Here is a 20,193-nt window from a genome sequence, read left to right on the forward strand (position 1 = left end):
GTAATGAATAATTATGTAATTACCTTTTATTGTTAACTTCATATGTAGATTAAGGTCTGCAATATATTGATACAGTTATGCATTGGTACATTGAATTTTCACAAGAAACTCCTGGGAGTATAGTCTATATTGTCTGTCATTCAATTTTTATGTTTTATCAATACCCAGAAACCTGTAATGTGTGATTACAGTCATCTTCACATAGGTTACAAATTAATTTAATGACACATCAGTTCCTACATGTGTTTGAAATTCATATTGTCTTGTTTGAAAGCTACAATAAAGTTCATATTATCCCTTACCAGCTGCTTCAGAAGCCTAGACTATGTCTGACTCAAATAAACAAAGTCAAACCCCATATGATGACTGAAACAGAAATATTTACTTAATTGATCCTGGTTTTCCACAGCAATGTCATCAAATATAAACATGTTTGAAGTTACTCTTTCCAGTGGTAGGATATCGCTGCTTTACCAGAATTTTGTGCATGTTACATCATCAACGCTGGACAATATTTCTTGTAATAGCAGGTAACTGGGCACAAGTAATGTTTTTGAAATTATACATACATGCTCGAAAAAAATGTTATCAAGGTGACTTAGCAATGACAAAATAACATTCGTCTTTTTGCTATCTGATGGATTAACAACTACTGATAGTATATAATCAGGAATGAGTGTACCATTCTTCTTCTTCTTCTGCTTCTCTTCCTCCTTCTGGTTTTCAGTCGTATTGCAGCACCAGTCAGTTACTACAAAGTCCTTGTTGATGACTATATGTTTTAATAAGCATGAAAGTGATTTATAGAAAAAAGCACGTACCTGTGGCTCATACACTTCATCTACGAACTGTTACATATATTTATATATGAACACGGGTGAATAAGAATGTAATTCAGTGCCTACATCTGGCATGGTAGGTTCACAGATATTTCCAAGTGTAAATGCACAGCATTTGTCATAAAGTTCAACGACCATCTCTTCTGATGGATGTTTGATGCACTATCTCAAACAAAATTGGTCCTTAGTTTCCCACATAACCTGTACACATATGGTTGATGGATTAATCTTTTGTCTAGAGCATACTGGAATAATAACCAGCAGACATTAAATTTTGAACATATAGTCTTACAGATGAGTGCAGTGTCTCTCTTTAAAAGGTTTAATTGATTATGGGAAGTTCCCTCTGAAGATCATATAGTTTCACAGAGGGAGTTTGAGCACTTCTGCTGATCATTTCAACAATATGCATTTAAGTATCACATAGACGAATTCACTCACCAAGGATAATGTCACTTTTGTATCACTACATTGAGGATTTTCGGAAACTACCACTGGGTAGAACTCACGACCTGACACCACCACTGCAAACTATATGTTACATTATTTTCACATTAGACGGTTTTGAGGATTTTCCATAAAGAAAAAGAAAAAAAAAAGCAATAATGAGTTGAACATATACATACTACATTCTGCTGCTATCGCCATCATCACTAATACTTACATGATTGCTGTGTTTAGGAGGGGATCTATGTTGCTGCTGCAAGTCTCGATATGTTCACCCTTTGTGAGTTTTTATGTGACTGGAAAAATGATTATTCAGCTATTGTTAATAAATATCATTCACAGCAGGCACTTTAAAACACAGAAAATTTACAACTACACCTCTGATTTGGGTATCAGAGACACAGAGGCCAAGCTCTACAGCCAGTTCATTGCTATTGCTCCACTGTGACTATAGATACTGCTGAAAATGAATAAGGTTATGATACTCAATGCGAAATGTGAGAAGCAGAGAGCAGTAGTATTAAACTGAAGCATGTTTCAGTATTTTGAACTCATTCATTAAGTCATTGCTAAAAGAGAATGACGACTGCAAGAAATTGGTGTTTTCATGAAATCTACTAAGACCCATCATCCTAAACATTCTGCAACAAATTATTCTCACATATGTAACAATGCTGCAACTTGAAGACTATGGATTTTATGAGGAGGAGAGTTAATGCTTACTCGAGTGGCCTAAATCTAGGAATATGTGTAAGCTGCATTTTGATAAAATTATTAAAAAACTTACAGAAGATTGTCATAATTTGAATGTGATTGACAATTATTTGTTTCCTAAACAAATGAAGCCTTTTTTGTATAATATTTCATGCAGCTTTCACATGTTACCACAAGTGTTTCAGAGTGATGTTCTTATTTGTAAGTATGATTACTGTTATAAGCATTATGATTTGAATGGAGAACGCCAAATTGGCAGATTTCCTCTTATTAAACTGCACAGTGTGGGTTGTAAAAATTTTTTTATTCACTGTATTGTGAGCGTTTTTCTTTCTCAAAATCCTTACAAAAGATGAGCAGTCGCTATAGCTTAGCCAGTGGGGACAGGATAGTAACGACACAGCTGTATTTTGAGTAAACACCTGCAGTTGCTTTACTGAATGAGCTGCGATGACTGCAACAGGATCACACAAACACATTGTCATTTGACTGTCACACACACTCCCACATGGAGAACATAGAAACAGGCATGCCTGACAGAGAGAGGCAACTGAAAGAGTTGAAAACAAATAAGTCACCAGATTCAGATGGAATCAAAATTAGATTCAGATGGAATCCAAATTCGGCGACATCGGCTCTTTACTTAGCTTGCATTTATCGTCAATCTCCCGCCCAGCCGAAAGTCCCAAGTGACTGGAAAAAAGCATAGGTGACTTCTGTATATAAGAGAGTAAAAGAAAGGATCTGCAAAATTACAATCCAATATCCTTAACATTGGTTTGATGCAGATTTATGGAACATATTCTCAGTTAGAATACAACAAATTTCCTTGAGGTGTAAACGCTTGTGCCTACAAATCACAAATATGCAGCGATTTGGGAAGCATCACTCATGCAAAACTCAGCTTGACCTGTTCTTGTGATATCCTGTGTGCCATGGATGAAAGTTAACAGACAGATGTTTTATTCCTAGATTTCCAGAAAGTGTTTGACATGGACCGCCCATTGCAAACTGCTAACGATGGTACGAGTGTATGGAATAGGTCTCAGATATATGAGTTGCTCAAAGACTTCTTAAGTAAAAGAAACCCAATATGTTCTCCTCGATAGTGAGTGTTCATCAGAGACAAGGGCATCGTCAGGAGTGGCCCAAGGAAGGGTTACAGGATCCCTCTTATTCTCTATATACATAAATGATCAAATGGACAGGGTGAGCAGCAATTTGTGGCTGTTTGCTGATGATGCTGTGACGTATGACAAGGTATCATCATTGAGTGACTGCAGGAACATACAAGATAACTTTGAGAAAATTTCTATATGGTGTAATGAATGGCAGATTGCTCTCAACATAGAAAAATATAAGTTAATGCAGATAAGTAGGAAAAACAATTGTTATGTTTGACTACAGCATTAGTAATGTACTGCTTGACACAGTCACATTGATTAAATATCTGGGTGTAACATTGCAAAGTGATATGAGATTTGAATAAGCACATAGGGATGGTAGTAGGGAAGGTGAACGGTCAACTCCATTTAATTGGGTGAATTTTGGGGAAATGTAGCTTGTCTGTAAATGAGAGGGATACAGTGTATAGAATGCTAGTGCAACCCATGCTTGAGTGCTGCTCGAGTGTCTGGGATCCTGGGATCCCCACCAGGTCAGATTACATCAAAGGAATTCAGAGGCATGCTGCTAGATTTGTTACCAGTAGGTTCTATCAGCACACAAGTTTGGAGATGATTCGTAAACTCAAACAAGAATCCCTGGATGGAACACGATATTATTTCAATCAGGCAGTATTGAGGAAATTTAGAGGACCAACTCTGTGGCCCTTGTTTTCAATCAACTGAACTAAATCTTTGTGATTCCCAGCCATTGCTGGAGAACCATTCGTTGTTAGCCCCAATAGGTTGTTAAGTTTCAACGAGAAGTGACTTAACGTCAATATAACTGTTTCCAACAAACCTCGTAACTTCATGGTATCCTTAAGTGGATACAATGCCACAATACTTCTGTTTCATTAAAATGGGTGTCAATACCGCTGACATAAATCACCAATTGGCCAGTGTCTGCCATATCTGCGCATTCATCCAAAGCTAGAGAATAAAACAAACGCAGGTGCATGACTTGTTAAATTATCTTCAATTTGTCTTCTCATCTTGTCCACATGTCTAGTAATAGTTTGACAAGACAGGCTCATATTTGAGAAACCATTTTACAGAGGAGTTGAGAACTTTTCAAGACAAATATTTTTTTGTGGAATATAAAAGAAAAACCATACGTTTGATATGCGATGAATTTGTCTCAGTTCCAAAAAACATAATGTCAGACGGCATTATGAGACTAAACACACAATTTCAACGACAGTCTCTAAGCATTCCGTAACTACTGATGAAGGTTTCTCGGGTCTACAGCCAGGTGGTAGTGTTGATATATTGCAACATTTCAGGAAGTGTCATACTACCCATCTTCTGGCGGAGATGGGTAGTATGTATGATCTTCACCAGAGGATGGGTAGTATGACACTTCCCGAAATGCTACCACACAGCTGGAGACCCGAAAACCTTCATCAGTAGTATATGCTGGAAAAGCCTACAGTCACATATTCCTTAAATATTTCGCAATCTGAATATGGCTTTGATGTTTTTGCCAGTATCAGAACTACTGTGTAACTCACTTTCATACAGCATGTTGACTATGAATTTGCCCTTGTAAATATCTGCTACTCAGCAGAAAGCTTCCTTTTTAAGTTGTTTACCTGGTCTTGTCGAATTGACCCTTGTACTTATCAAACATACCTGCATGTTTAGTCTCATAATCCTGTCTGACATTATGTTTTTTTTTGGAACTGAGACAAATTCATTGCATATCAGTCATATGGGTTTTGTTTTACATTCCACAAAAAATATTTGTCTTGAAAAGTTCTCAACTCCTCTGTAACCTTCCTCTTCTTAGGTCCTATTTGTTTACTATAGATACCACACCAAATTTATGCCTTGAACTGAAACAGACTTTTCCTGACAGAGACACCACACGGTAATCAGAGTTTTGTACTTTTTTATATATATGGTACGTGAAGTTCAGAGTCAAATATCAGTTATCTAAAGTAGTTTGATGCAACTCTCAAAAATTCCCTAGAAAATCTACAGTTAAGTTTCCTGAAGTTGTTTAATACAGTAAAGCAAGTAGACTGTTTGGATGGGCCGTATGGCTCCGTTATAGGATGCCTGGTGGGTTTCGATTCCCAGTTTTGGTAGATTTTTAAACAAAGGTTCATGTTCCATGGGCATTTCCGTGTAGCATACAGTACGTGACGATGGAAAAAAATTAATTTGAAATGTTTTTCTTTTCTTCAAACAACCTTATATATATAGGACCCATGATTCAGGATTTCTATCTTCAATGAAAAATTTATATTTCTGTATGATATGTAATTAAAAATAAGAAGGCATGCATTTTACATAAAATGACAATTAAATATGTGCTCATAAGCATATATTTGTATGATGTAGGTATTCGAACTGAATGTAAAAAAAAGTAATGGCAGAAACTAGACTCGAACCAGCAATCCAGCAATACCAAGTCTCAAGTGCTCGCATTTTTTTCCAATCTTTATGTATTGCACACTTCATGGAAATGCTTATAGAGCATGCGACTATGTTTAAAAATATACTTCACTATGGATCTACGTTTAAAAATATAACCCACTTGGGAATTGAACCCTGACCCTCCATATGAAAGGCTAGCATCATACAACACAGATACACTGCTCATTGAGTTGTCGGTCTTTCATTTGAGTATTCTACGCACTTGGAAAACTTCATACGTTGTTCTCTTGAGAATTTTTGAGAGTGGTATTTAGCTGCTCTAGGAAATTAATATTTTAGTTCTGAACATCATGTATCATATAAAATTACATATGCTTTGCTTATCCTAGCAGTCAAACTTAAAAAATTTCAACCCCACTTCTTTCATTATGTTTATTTCTTAAAACTAGTCTACATTTCAGGTCGATAAATAAGAGAGAAAGACAGGTGGATGAAGTTGCACTTTTATTTTATTTTGTCCTACTAAAATTAAAAGAAGGTAGTGAGGCAGAAACCATTGCTAATGTCGATTGGTGTACCTAATCACCATAACTGAATACATAAAATAAATGCAAGCCTACTAAAATTAAAGACAAGCATCACAGATTAATTGTAAAAAGATAAAAGCTGGCTTTACTTTGCTGAAGTGATGATATAGGTCTATTGTGATCAAATGTGCACCACATACACACATGAAGGGCTGTAACTTTATGGCCGATAGTGTTTTGAGTTTGCAGTAAAATTAAATAAGGAATGTATTGTATATGCCTGCCACTCGTCTCACTCACGCAGAGCAACAAACGTATCCGGTTGTGCAGTTCATACTCCTGCTGATTGTTGGTTGCATATTGCCAAGGTAAACTGTATTTTATTCAAGATGGCACGCGGGCTTTTCAAAATAAATCCAATATAGTGATTTTTTTCATACAGGAGTATAGATGAAAATTTAATGATATCTGAATCAATGAACTGAGACATTCCTATTGTAATTGGATATTGTATGAAAGACACTTGATGGAATGATCTTTTGGAGTTTTTATGTGAAATTTTTCTTTCATTTGAAACATATCCATGGGACAAAAATTAGTGTACCGCGGGTCGCAGCTTGGCCACTCCTGCTTTGGATCATCTTACAAAATTTCAATTCATCATCAATGAACTGAACAAAACTTTTATGAAATGAATATTATGATCCTGCAAAAATACAAAGTATCGATGAATTTCTAATACACTTACGGGGATGAATTATATTCAGCCACTATTTGAAACAAAAGAGACACAAAAATGGCATCAAATTAGCTAAACTGTGCTGTGATAATGGATACTGCTTTGTGTTATCCTTTGACTAAATCGCTAACTAAATCCCAAAGAAATTGTAACAACAAAATTGAAACTTGTTATTTTAAACTGCGGGCAACCACAGCCAAACTTCCACATTTTCAAAGATATAATCCACATTGGCTGTATAATACTTTTAATAAAAAGTCATGGATGGTTTTGCACCACTAGAAGACACATCCTCTGATGATCAGTACAACTAATAAGAAAAACTTCTTTTACAAAGAATCCTTAACAATGGTGCAAAGAACAAAAGGATAATGAAAAGTAGTATTATAGAGCTGTGCTTGAAGAGTACTCACAAAGATTCTCGTTAATAGGTCACTGCCTTAGAGCCACTCCACAGCATTCATGTCATGTTTCAAACAAATTGCGTGCTAAAAGCTGCCCTTATTTAAAACAAATGGAGTACCAGAACCTATAAAAATAAAATGTGGATAAAAACTAGATGGGCCAAGCCAAGATGTAAACTGTTTCTTTCCGCTCAAGAGTTGTTATCTTCTGGGAGACCGCTCCCACGGTTTGTTGCTCAGTACCAGCCTTATTTCTGGCCTGACAAGAGTTGTCACTGTGAAGGACTGCTGATAAACACATACCTAGCATATGTTTGCCTACAGTCCTCGACCAATGGGAGTGTGGGAGAATGATCAAGTGAGGCCTTAGTAGATGGGAGCGGAGTGTTGGGCCCAGCTGGGCTCGCTCTCTCTACAACCAGCTCCCGACCTAACAACACGTTTTTCTGCACCCTCTTGATCATTTAGCCATAATGGCTCCTGCCCAACTGTTGGTGTCTTTCCCAGGTGCACCCTATGCACCCCTAAAAATGAGATGCACATAGATAATTGGTGAACAGCACTTTTCTGCTTTTCACTTTAGGACATACACCCACTGCATGTCCGCTCTTCAGCCTGACTCCTCCCATCCTGTACAATACAAAACAAGATAATATTGCCAAATTTTGTAGAATACCCAAATGTAGGTCGCAATTTTTCATTTTGTATGAATTAAGCCATACACAGAACACCTAAACTTTCAAAAATTGTAAAAAATACAGAATACATATCCTAAAGTCAGCACAAGGAAGGTCTGGACTCTGCTGGAGACAAATCCTTCCAACTACAGGTACAACTGAGTCATACGACTCTAATTTGATACAACTTACTCATAACACAGGGTCACAGTACAAGACTTCATAATTTCATATGTGACACACATTTAAACATTGTAGTCTTCAAAATGGACATTGCCCATGACTTACACATGTATATTTAGGATATACTTTAAAATCTGAGCATTATGTATATTTCATGCAGTACATAATTCAGTCTGCATCACTCTATAGCCTTGATACAATTTCATAGTCCTGCAATAAACTCAAGTCTCTATATGAGCAAGCAAATTCCAGTTTTTTTCATTCATTTTTGTCAGATTACAATTACAGACAAGAAATTTCAGGACATTCAAAATAATGACATGTTTACTCGGGGTACTGAAAGATGGTGATAAAAATGTCCTGTACCAAGAATCAAAACTTCAAAAAAATGTTGAGTAATGCTTTCCTTTGAGAAGATACATTAAAGCTGTACTCTTGCAGTCTTCTGGCAGAAGATTTATGCTTTCCTCTGAATTACTCACTGGGTGGGAAACATGACCCACAGATCCAGTCTGCATTTTTTGATACAGCATAACAGCCTCTGGATGCCCTGAAAATTGAAGAGAACATAATTTTCACACCACTGGCATTACTTGACTCTCTCTCTCTCTCTCTCTCTCTCTCTCTCTCTCTCTCACACACACACACACACAGAATTTGTACCAATGATATGAAAGCTCATATAATATGGTGTGCAGCCAAGCTTTGGCATCCAAAATTAGCTAAATCCTCCTGGGAACAAATGCATGTAAATCCTGAATACAAGCCAATGGGATTTTTATATTATTTTCTACAATGAAACTGTTTCAGTCCTTTGTCAGTTGTAAAACTATGACAATGAACCCTGATTGTTTTTGAAGTACAGAATTACAAAGTCTCTGTAAAATCCAAATCTGCTGATTATGGAGATCAGAGAAGATTTATTATTTTAGTGGTTGTCACAAAATCAGTCTTCGATATTTACAACCCTATGAGGAAAGGCTGTATCTTGGAATATGCAAATTCCTACTGGGAAAAATACCACTGTCAAAAAACAAACTGTTCACATAATATCGTTCAACAGACTTTTTAGCAGCAACCTCTACTTCCTGTACCACCATAAGATCAACAGACAAGTTTGATATGACCTGTCAAATCATCAGAGAATAGCTGCATTGTTTCACAATTGAAAAAAGGCAATCTGGATTTAATGCTTCATATGTAAACATACACAGCAGTAGATAACAATGTAGAAGCAGAGGCTCTGCTGTAGCGTAACCAAGTATCAAGACAATTACACCATGTCTCCTACCACTCACTTTGCAGGCAATCATATGTCGTAAGTAATCTACAAGTATAATGTTAGATTATTGTCAACATTATTTCTGTGTTTGTAAAATCAGAAATGTGTATTTAAATGGTTTGTTTTGTATCTGTTTCATGTCATGGGAGAGTGCAGTAACACAACAACAGCAGCAATTTTGGCACAGCTGCCAAGCAGAGAGCAGACTGTTATTGTCCCCCAGATGAAGGTTATCGTGCAGTAGAACATACTGTTGACATATGTTATCATCTTATGATTTAAATAAAATAAATATGTTTAACTGTAGATAATTAACAAAAATGGTTTATCAATGTTGTTCAGTGTAGTTCAGTTCTTGTTCTGGTCTTGACCAGTTACGATCAACATTGATGTTATTGTAAGGACTACGTTCTAATGGAACACATAATTTATTTTTAAAAAAATAAATAAATGAAGTGAACATTTATGTGGAAGAAACTTATTCACTTTTCAATCTGGTTTCATCATAAGAAGATTGATTTTTCTTAATGATTGAGTTCTGTTGGGAATACTAGAATTAATGGAGTTTGAAAAGAATCAGTTATTAATATTTAAAGGCAAGAGCGGAGATAATAACCCAAATGTCAACTTTTAAGAAGCCATGGAACTTCTATGAAACTGGTGTTACACAAATGATTCAATTTTGTCTCTCTCTACTTGAGGGTTAGCAGAAAGTTAATTTGACCAGTTCACTGAAGTAATTCAAATCTGTTGTGGTGCATGCTCTGGAAAAGAAGCTGGAACAGTCAAGCTCAATCATTACATGTAGCTGATTGAAAGCTTTTGGCACTGGTGTTAGGTACAATGTCTGCTGATGTTGTCTATTTAAATAATAACATTTAAAATGGGGGTGTGGTGCTGCATCTGGTGACCGATACTGTGATGTGTGAGCATAAATTCAATGGATCGAAGGTCATGAGAAGAGAGAAAGCTTATGAAATGCAAGAATAGACACTGTTTGAGACACGAGTGGAGAGGAGTGTGTATGTGTTCACGGAGAATGCTGCATTCCTTATGTGGCTGGTGAGTGATGGTGATGAGGTGCAGTGTCTTGGTGGTGCCAGCCAACACAGTGAACTGTGACCGAGAGGCACAGCGCCCTGGTGGTGGCAGCTGACATCAAGGGCAACTACTACAAAATGCAGTGTTTGTGTGGTGGCAGCTGAGTGCACTTGATAGAGAAATTTAGCAGTCTACGTAGTAACATCTGGGGGTTCATAGCGTCAAGCAGTGCATCGTAGTGACGGCCATTACAGAGCATTGCAACTGGGTAGTAAAAACCAGTTGAACTACAGGTACTGGTAAGTTGCAGATTACACCACGAGCCAATTCACTATCAATAGAAGTTTATTTGGTGGGTGCTATTCATGTCAGCAAACAAATGCAAGTGTTAACTACTGTGTCAGGAAAACAAGCTTAACTTGGTTAGTTTGATTGATGTATTATTATAACTGTAAGTCATATAGTGAATAGATTCAAGTTTGAGTTATTAGTAATCATGTTGGAAGGCAGCATAGTGAATATGGATAACTGGCCTTTTTGGGCCAGAGTAATTAATCAAAATATAACGAGTTTAAAGACCTTTTATATAGAGATGAATCAGAAAACAGAGAATTTGAATACCGAGATTAATTCTGAATTAACTAGCTTCCGTAAGACAGTGAATATGCTTTACAGGCTAGTACGCCCTATTCACAAGTCTAGGGAAGAGAAGCTGCCAATGAAACATGATATTTTTAACTTGTCTTAGCAGGCTGGGAGTATGAAACTTATAGTTCATGTAGAAATTAATAAAAATAATATTGTCATGTGCCAAGAGAGTGTGGATCAAACTGACTATGTACATGCTGAATTATTAATATGTATTAAGGATGCTTCTGCTGGGGATGCCGAATGCGCACTATCTCTGAGTGGGGAGATGGGAGAAATCACTAATTATGTAGAAGAACAACACAGAGAAATTAAAAGCATGTTGTTGTTGTTGTTGTGGTCTTCAGTCCTGAGACTGGTTTGATGCAGCTCTCCATGCTACTCTATCCTGTACAAGCCTCTTCATCTCCCAGTACCTACCGCAACCTACATCCTTCTGAATCTGCTTAGTGTATTCATCTCTTGGTCTCCCTCTACGATTTTTACCCTCCATGCTGCCCTCCAATACTAAATTGGTGATCCCTTGATGCCTCAGAACGTGTCCTACCAACCGATCCCCTCTTCTAGTCAAGTTGTGCCACAAACTTCTCTTCTCCCCAAACCTATTCAATACTTCCTCATTAGTTATGTGATCTACCCATCCAATCTTCAGCATTCTTCTGTAGCACCACATTTCAAAAGCTTCTATTCTCTTCTTGTCCAAACTATTTATCGTCCATGTTTCACTTCCATACATGGCTACACTCCATACAAATACTTTCAGAAATGACTTCCTCACACTTAAATCTATACTCGATGTTAACAAATTTCTCTTCTTCAGAAACGCTTTCCTTGCCATTGCAAGTCTACATTTTATATCCTCTCTACTTCGACCATCATCAGTTATTTTGCTCCCCAAATAGCAAAACTCCTTTACTACTTTAAGTGTCTCATTTCCTAATCTAATTCCCTCAGCATCACCCGACTTAATTCGACTACATTCCATTATCCCCATTTTGTATCTGAAAAGTGTAAAGAATTATGCAAGTTAAAACATGATAATCATGGAGAGTGTTCATACAATGGTGGAGATCATGGAATAGAAAAGGCAGCATTGCTAGGATGAGTAGAATGGACAGAGGTGCTTTTGCAGGAAGTATGTAAACAGGTCTCAGACTTCATAGTATCTAGGAACCCTTTTGCTATAGACAGTAGTATTAATGTAGAGAGGAGTGGCATTAAGTCATTTTTGATGGATCAAATGAAGTGACCGAATCAGTAGAACTTGGGATAAGCAAAATCAGTTCACTGGCTTAGCAAAAACATAAAGAGGGTAAACCATATTTGCCAAATGAATTGTGGCAGGAATTTAGTTTATCTAACACTATTCATGTGTCTGATCAGTTCCTGTATTTCAAAACAAAAGGAGAACTACACCAATAATATTTTTAAGAATTTTTGAGGGAGCTTTGCCATCTAGATGAGCTGACAGAAAGAAAAAAACAGTTTGTGATTGAACATTTAGAGGCTGAAGCAGCCGAATGGGTGGTATTTCATAAACATGATTTTAAGAATTGTTCAGATTTTGTACAACAATTGAAACACAAATATACTTGTCAGAAGATGAGCAGCAGAGGCCTACACTAAAGTTACTGGTTCCAGACCCTTACAACAGACAATGAGGTGAGTTTAGAAAATTCTTTGCATGGTATTGAAATAAGAGTAAACTGATAATGAATAAGCTTTTGTTCCCAACAGATATCTTTTGAGATGGAAATAAACAACTTTCAAAAAATGTTACAACAAAGTGTGACTGAGAGAAACAGTGTTTACCACAATCTATTGTTGGTATGCAGACACCATTAAATGAATAACAACCAATCGAAGATATCCTTTAAGATGGAAATAAACAACTTTCAAAAAATGTTACAACAACGTGTGACACAAAGAAACAGTGTTTACCACAATCTATTGTTGGTATGCGGACACCATTAAATGAATAACAACCAATCAAAAAAGTTTTTTCACAAGTACAAGGGACCGAGGGGGATGGCCAAACAACACTACTGAGGATTTGATGAGCTAAATGAAAGTTCCATTTAGTGTGAATTAAATTTGTGAGTTTTGTGTATTCCATACTAGGAGAGAGAACTGATGCAGAAGTATAATTGAGAGTATTGCGTGTTTCATGTGCAGTAGAAAAATGGAGTGCACTGCTTTGATACGTTACTCTCTTATTCAAATGATGAGTGGAACGTGATTTTGGTTCATTTGGGAAACGGAATACTGGGAGTGTACAAGATTACTAGTGAATTAAGACTGAATTAACTTCCACATTTGAGATGGGTTTATCCCCCTTAGAAACAGTAGGTAAATAGATAACAGATGAACCATTGTTATCAGCATTTCTATGGCCGCCAATGGAAGAAGCAAATAGGCAGGTACAGGTTGAAGTATTACATAATACAATAGGATTTTTTGGAGGGAGTGGGGAATCAGGTTTCTTTATTTATGATAATATGCAGTCAAATCACAAACAAGTTTTACAAATAATTTACAACACACATAAATAGCATCATCTTGATCCACTTTACAACGTTCACGAGGCCTCAACACAAAAGGCATCACACAATGAAAATAAGTCATACCAATGTCCTCTTTAAAACTTCACCAACATTAAAAGCTTGGTAAGTAATGACATCACAGTTATCAAAACTTCCAAGGCCACCAATACTCCCAACAACTCCAGAGTGAGAAATAGCCATTGTAAGCCATGTAGTAGAATGACTAAATTTATAATCCTTTATATGGGAAAATTTCAAAATATCACTTGCAAAAACACAAGGACCATCTAGGACTGCATGGGAAGCAATGTCTTTCACCTCCACTTCATTTTTCTCTTTGGCCCCAGTACTGATTTCCATGTTATCAATGGCCATTGGAGAAGTAGGTGCGCCCATGTCATTGTATTGTAATTATGTACATCATTATTTCTTTCGAACTGAAGTGGATTATTTACAACAAACTTCATGAGGGAATAAATATACCGTGAAGCAGTAGTCAGAATGCCCAACTCCTTAAACAGTTGTCTGCTGCCACAGGCCATTAACACCCAATCTCGCTGCACTGACCTAAGGGATACATTCGTCGTATGCCCCACGTTGATTTCTATCGTTATTTCAGGTAGTGTTGCTTGTCTGTTAGCACTGACAACTCTACGCACACGTCACCACTCTCGGTCATTAAGTGAAGGCCGTTGGTCACTGCATTGTCTGCGGTGAGAGGTAATGCCTGAAATGTGGTTTCTTGGCACCCTCTTGACACTGTGAATCTTGGCATATTGCACTCCCTACCGATTTCTGAAATGGAACATCTGTTGCATCTAGTTCCAACTACCATTTCACATTCAAAGTCTCTTAATTCCCATTGTGCGGCCATAATCATGTCGCAAACCTTTGCACCTGTGTACAAATGACAGCTCCACCAATGTATTGCCTTTTTATAACTTATGTACACGATACTACTGCTGTATGTGTATGTTCATATCATTATCCCAAGACTTTTGTCACCTCAGTGTATGATGATATGATGCACAATATTGACTGAGCATGGTTTAATAATCATTATAGAGGAAAAAGAGGCAGCCATAATTCTCAAATAAAGCAAAAGGAGATAGTATAGTCTTATCACCTGCCAAACTAAGCTAGCAAGTGGGGGTGTAGTGTAACCAAATATCAAGACAGTTACACCAAGTCTCCTGCCACTCAGCTTGCAGGTAATCATCTGTTGTATGCATTCTGTGAGCATAATGTTAGATATTTAGTAAGATTATTGTCAATGTTATTTGTGAGTTTGTAAAACTGGAACTGTGTATTTAAATGGTTTGTTTTATATCTGTCTCATGTCATGGGAGAACAGAGTAACACGATGACAACAGCATCTTTGGTGCAACCACCAAGCAGGGAGCTGACCACTATTGTTCACCACGTGAAAGCCATCGTGCAGTAGAAAATCCTGTCGGCAGATGTTATCGCCCTCTGATTCAAATAAAATAAATGTATTTAATTGTACATAACATGCAAAAAATGGACAATCAGTGTTGTAAAGAAAAATGTAATGGTAGTTAGTTCAGTTCTTGTTCTTGTCTTGGCCACCTAAGATCAACTTCGATATTATTGTAGACTGTGTTCTAATAAAATACGTCATTGTAAGTGAGAAGTGATTTATTTGTTTATTTATCAAGAAAACTGAAGTGAAAGTTTATGTGGAAGAAAGGTGTTTGCTTTTGAACAATGTGTTTTATTAGAATGCAGTCTTTATTACCCATTGTTACAGCTCTCAGTGACTCAGAAAAAGTGTTAAACATGCAGAAATTTGTTTTTTGATTATTTCCTCTATAACATCAAATGTCTAACAGGTAGAAAAGCATGTTTTAAATCTAATTTAAAATCATTTCTCCTGGACAACTCTTTATATTCCACTGATGAATTTCTGCTTAAAAACTGGTAGCCAGTAAAAAAAATGTTGTTGCATGAGTAGGACTAAAAATAAAAATGTTTTCATTAATGGTAACACTGATTGTGTATACATATCCTGTAAACTGACTGTTCCACATCATTTCAATTAAAGAATTGTTCAAATGATCTATGGAACATGTAACTAACTAACAATAACACTCATGATGACAATAAACAGTCAACGTAAAAACAAGGACTGAACTAACTACCACGACATTTTCCTTTAGAACATTGATAGTCTATTATTTTGTTTGTTACATACAATTACATACATTTATTTTATAGTCTATTATTTTGTTTGTTACATACAATTACATACATTTATTTTATTTCAATTAGAGGGCAATAACATGTGCCACCAGCATCTTCTTCTGTGCAATGTCCTTCACCTGGTGGACAATAGCAGTCAGCTCTCTCTTGGCAGCTGTGCCGCAGATGCTGTTGTCGTCATGTTACTTTGCTCTCCCTCGACATGAAACAGATACAAAACAAACCATTTACATATACAATTCCAAAATCACAAAGACATAAATAACATTGAGAATAACCTTGCAAACTATCTAATGTTATGCTCGTAGAATACATACAACACATGATTACCTGCAAACTGATCAGTAGAAGACACAATGTATGTCTTCATATTTGGTTACACTATACTCACATGCAGTACTGTTGTGATTAAGATAATAAATAGATACTGCAATTAAGTGAGTGCTAAGTTCTTGTTTTAAGCAGAAACAAATAACTTTATACATTATGTAGGGTGCCCCATTTATCTTGATCACCCTAAATAACTGTTTGTCCAGATGCAAATTACAAAAAGTTTCAAGAAAAATTTCTTTAGCTGTCAGGGGGACATCAATCAGCAAGCTTGCCTTAGTTGTAGCTTTGTTTTTTACAAAGATATGAACAGCCGTATGACTTTTTTAAATGGCACCCTGCATTTTTTATTAGGTAATTCATTTCCTCTCTTAAAGACCTATTAAAAATGTGTCACAGTGCATCATTAACTGAAACACAATGTTATTAATTACATAACACAATATTGACGTTGACACTCCCAGAGCTTAGCGCAGGTACTGGGGGTAATGGAACACATCCATGTGCTGACGTTGACAGAGGACAAATGTAAACATAAGTAGAATGCACACCCGTCATTCCATCAACCATTGTCAGTTGTAGAGTTGTGCCAGTAGAATGTACACCAATGAAGAGAAGGTAGAAATGCTACTCATCTATGGGGAATGTAAGTTAGCAGAACAGTAATTGCAATAATGTTTTCTTATGTATGGGTACATTTAGTACAGTAGTTTAGTCCTTTTAAATACTGTTGTGTAGAGTAGGCCTACAGTAAAGGCTATCCTTCTTACAAACTGCATCAACATAACGTTTCTTTTATTGTTGTTCTTGTTGAAGGTAGGCGAAATGCTACACAGGCAGCGGAACTGTACAGAGTGATATCCTGACAAGGACCTGCCTTCCCAATGGATGTTTTCTCATCTTGTTGCAATGCTTCAGGAAATGGGAAGTTTCAACCCACAACAACGCAATTGTCACAGCACTTGCACAGACAAAGCTGTCGAAGATACTGTTCTTGCTTCTGTTGCTATGAATCCACATGTGACTACACGACAGCTTGGACATGAGATTGGCATTCCTAAAACCAGTTTACATTGTATTCTTACAAGTCACTGGTTTCATTCTTACCATGTACACCTACATCAAGAATTGCATGGAAATGATTTCCAGAATCGTGTACAGTTCTTTCAGTGGGCAAGGCAGCAAATCCTCGCCAACCTGAACGTCTTCTCCAATGTTCTATTTACTGATGAATGTTCCTTCTCTAACAAACGACAGGTAAATACAAGGAACATGCACTATTGGTCCAGCGACAACCCACGATGGCTTAGACAGGTGGGACATCAGCATCAATGGCGAGTTAACGTCTGGTGTGGGATGCTTGACACTACAATTATTGGCCCTTATTTCATCAACGGTAGTCTAAATGGCACAGCGTACACCAACTTCGTCAGACAAATTTTTCCTCCTCTTATGGATGAAGTTCCGCTAAGAACCAGAATGCTTATGTGGTATCAACACGATGGAGGTCCAGCACATAATGCCTTGCGTGCACGTCGTGTTCTGAACTGAAGGTATCCTGCCAGATGGATTGGTCGAGGAGGAACAGTTACTTGGCCTGCTAGGTTTCCTGATTTAAATCCTCTGGACTTTTTTATTTTGGGATGCATTAAAGACATTGTCTATCGTGATATTCCAACAACTCCAGAGGACATGCAGGAACATATCATGCTTGTTTGTAATTCTCTTCAGCAGGTAACACTGGCAGTAGTAAATAATTCTTTCATTGAACGAGTGCACCAATGTATCAGTGTCCAGGGTCACCACTTTGAGCACCTTTGAATGTTCTACTCCTGGGCAATGGTACAGGACAGTTAAAGTCTTAATTAATAATGTTGTGTTTCAGTGAATGGTACACTGTGATACATTTTTGAATACATCTTTAGGAGAGAAAATGCATTACCGAATAAAAAATACAGGGTTCCATTTAAAAGAGTCATACCACTGTTCATATCATTGTAAAAAACAAAGCTACAATGAAAGCAATTATGCTGATTGATGTTCCCCTGATGGCTAAAGAACATTTGCTTGAAACATTTTTTAATTTGCATCTGGACAAACAGTTATTTAGGGTGGTCAAGGTAAATGGGACACCCCGTATTATAAGCCTGAAGCACAAACCAATAGGCCTAATTTTTGGTGCTCACAAATAACAAAAGTTCATGTAGGGTAAAGTGGGAATAGATTTAATTCATTTTTAAGCATCTAATCTGTGTTCCAATGTGTGATACATGTGCATATTGTTATAGGATAGTAAAAGAGGAAATGGTATGAGTAGACTGTAGATAGGAATTTCACTGGGGAACTGATTGGAGAACTCAATGAGGCTCTCCCCCATGAAACTGTAGGCTTTGCAAGAAGGACAAGAGAATTATGGAGGAGGAGGCAAAGATTTGTGCCCTTCAGGCTGAATTAGCTCATGCGAAATTTGTAAAAAAAATCTTGGGACCTTGGTAAAGGTAACGAACTATGGGCAAAAGGAGAAAAGCTCTTCAACTCCATCTACATTTGAGCTAACAATATCAAATAAATTTGACTTGTTGCCTGAAGTAGGAGGGGAAGAGCCTCATCCAGCTGTAGGTCGCAGTAGGGTGCAGCAGACTTCTACAAAGAAACTCCATGTAGGTCAATACGAAAAGAGAGTGAGAAGAAGAGTCTTGTTGCTAGGTAACAGCCATGGGACAGGGGTAGGACATATGGTACAGGAGAAATTAAGAACAGGGTAACAAGTCACAAGTATTCTGAAGCCAAGTGCTAGTCTTAGCCAAGTGACAGAGGGCATAGGGAATTTGTACAAAGGTTTTGGCAAAGAGGATCTGGTTATTATAGTAGGTGGAGCATACAACAGCCCAGCTAAGAGCAGTAATTGCAGCATTAAAAATGACCTGGATGAAATAGGACTAGCAACTACACACACAAATGTGAGTTTTGTGGAGGTCCTGCAGCATCATGACCAGCCCTGTGTCAACACTGCTGTGAGCTGTGTGAACACCGAGTTGAGCAGGCTGCTACTGACTGAATGCAGTACCTGTTGCTACAACTGGGAGATGTAGATATACTGGATATGTCCTACATCTGAATAGGCGAGAGAAAGCTACGGTGGCTGAACTTCTTGCGCATAATATCTGGGAGGCCACCATCAGACATAAGATTCCTGTGGTTACTAGTGTAAGAGAGACATCTTTTTTTAAGGTTAGAATCAGGATTCAGGCACTCTGTTTTGAAAGAAGTGAAAGTAACAGAAGAGCCCACAAAATTGTTAACAATGCACAAAAAATAAAATTAGCTTCTTTCAGCAAAATATTAGAGGACTGAGTAAAAAGGTAGGAAAGCTTCTTGTCTGTCTGGAGAATCCAGGGAGCTCTGAAAGGATTGGCATCATTTGCCTGTCTGAGCACCACATAAGCAAAGGGTTAGATAAGTTACATAACACATTACACACTAGCAGCTTACTCATGCAGAACATGGGGAAAGGAGGAGTTGTTACATACATTAAGACAGGAACAAGTAGATTTTTGTAGTGATCAGCACATAGAAGTGTGTGCTTGTGAATCAATACTAAAAAATTGTTCACATTTAATTGTAACTTTATACAGATCCTCACTGGAAAATTTTGAACTGTTTGTGAGGAGTCTGGGTATCTTATTCTGCTATCTGTCAGACAGCAGCAAGCACTTAATAGTCTGTGGTGACTTCCATGTACATTTTCTAAAGGATTCTGATAGAAAAAAATCATCTGAAACCCTTATTTGGATCATAGTGCTCAGAACCATTTGAACCTTATTTGGATCCTACAATTTCATCTCAGAAATCAACTTTCCAACACAAGTGGATAAAGGCAGTAGGACTCTAATTGATAATGTTTTCTTGGTTGGTTGATTTGGGGGAAGGGACCAAACAGAGAGGTCATCAGTCCCATCGGAGTAAGGAAGGATGGGGTAGGAAGTCAGTAGTGACCTTTCAAAGGAACCATCCCAGCATTTACCTGAAGTAATTTAGGGAAATTACA

General features: G+C 37.3%; 1 protein-coding gene across 3 annotated transcripts in view; it reads right to left on the reverse strand.

The window, feature by feature from the left end:
• Positions 1-6,046: 6,046 nt before the first annotated feature.
• LOC126248306 (uncharacterized) overlaps positions 6,047-20,193 on the reverse strand; it is a 212,567-nt gene continuing 198,420 nt past the window's right edge. For all 3 annotated transcript variants that reach the window (XM_049949174.1, XM_049949177.1, XM_049949176.1), the window contains one exon: positions 6,047-8,628. In XM_049949174.1, the coding sequence (XP_049805131.1) occupies positions 8,459-8,628 (170 nt within the window). In that variant the 3' untranslated portion in view covers positions 6,047-8,458. The remainder of the gene's footprint in view (positions 8,629-20,193) is intronic.

Source organism: Schistocerca nitens, chromosome 3 (genome assembly GCF_023898315.1).
Source record: "Schistocerca nitens isolate TAMUIC-IGC-003100 chromosome 3, iqSchNite1.1, whole genome shotgun sequence".
NCBI classification, from domain to species: domain Eukaryota; kingdom Metazoa; phylum Arthropoda; class Insecta; order Orthoptera; family Acrididae; genus Schistocerca; species Schistocerca nitens.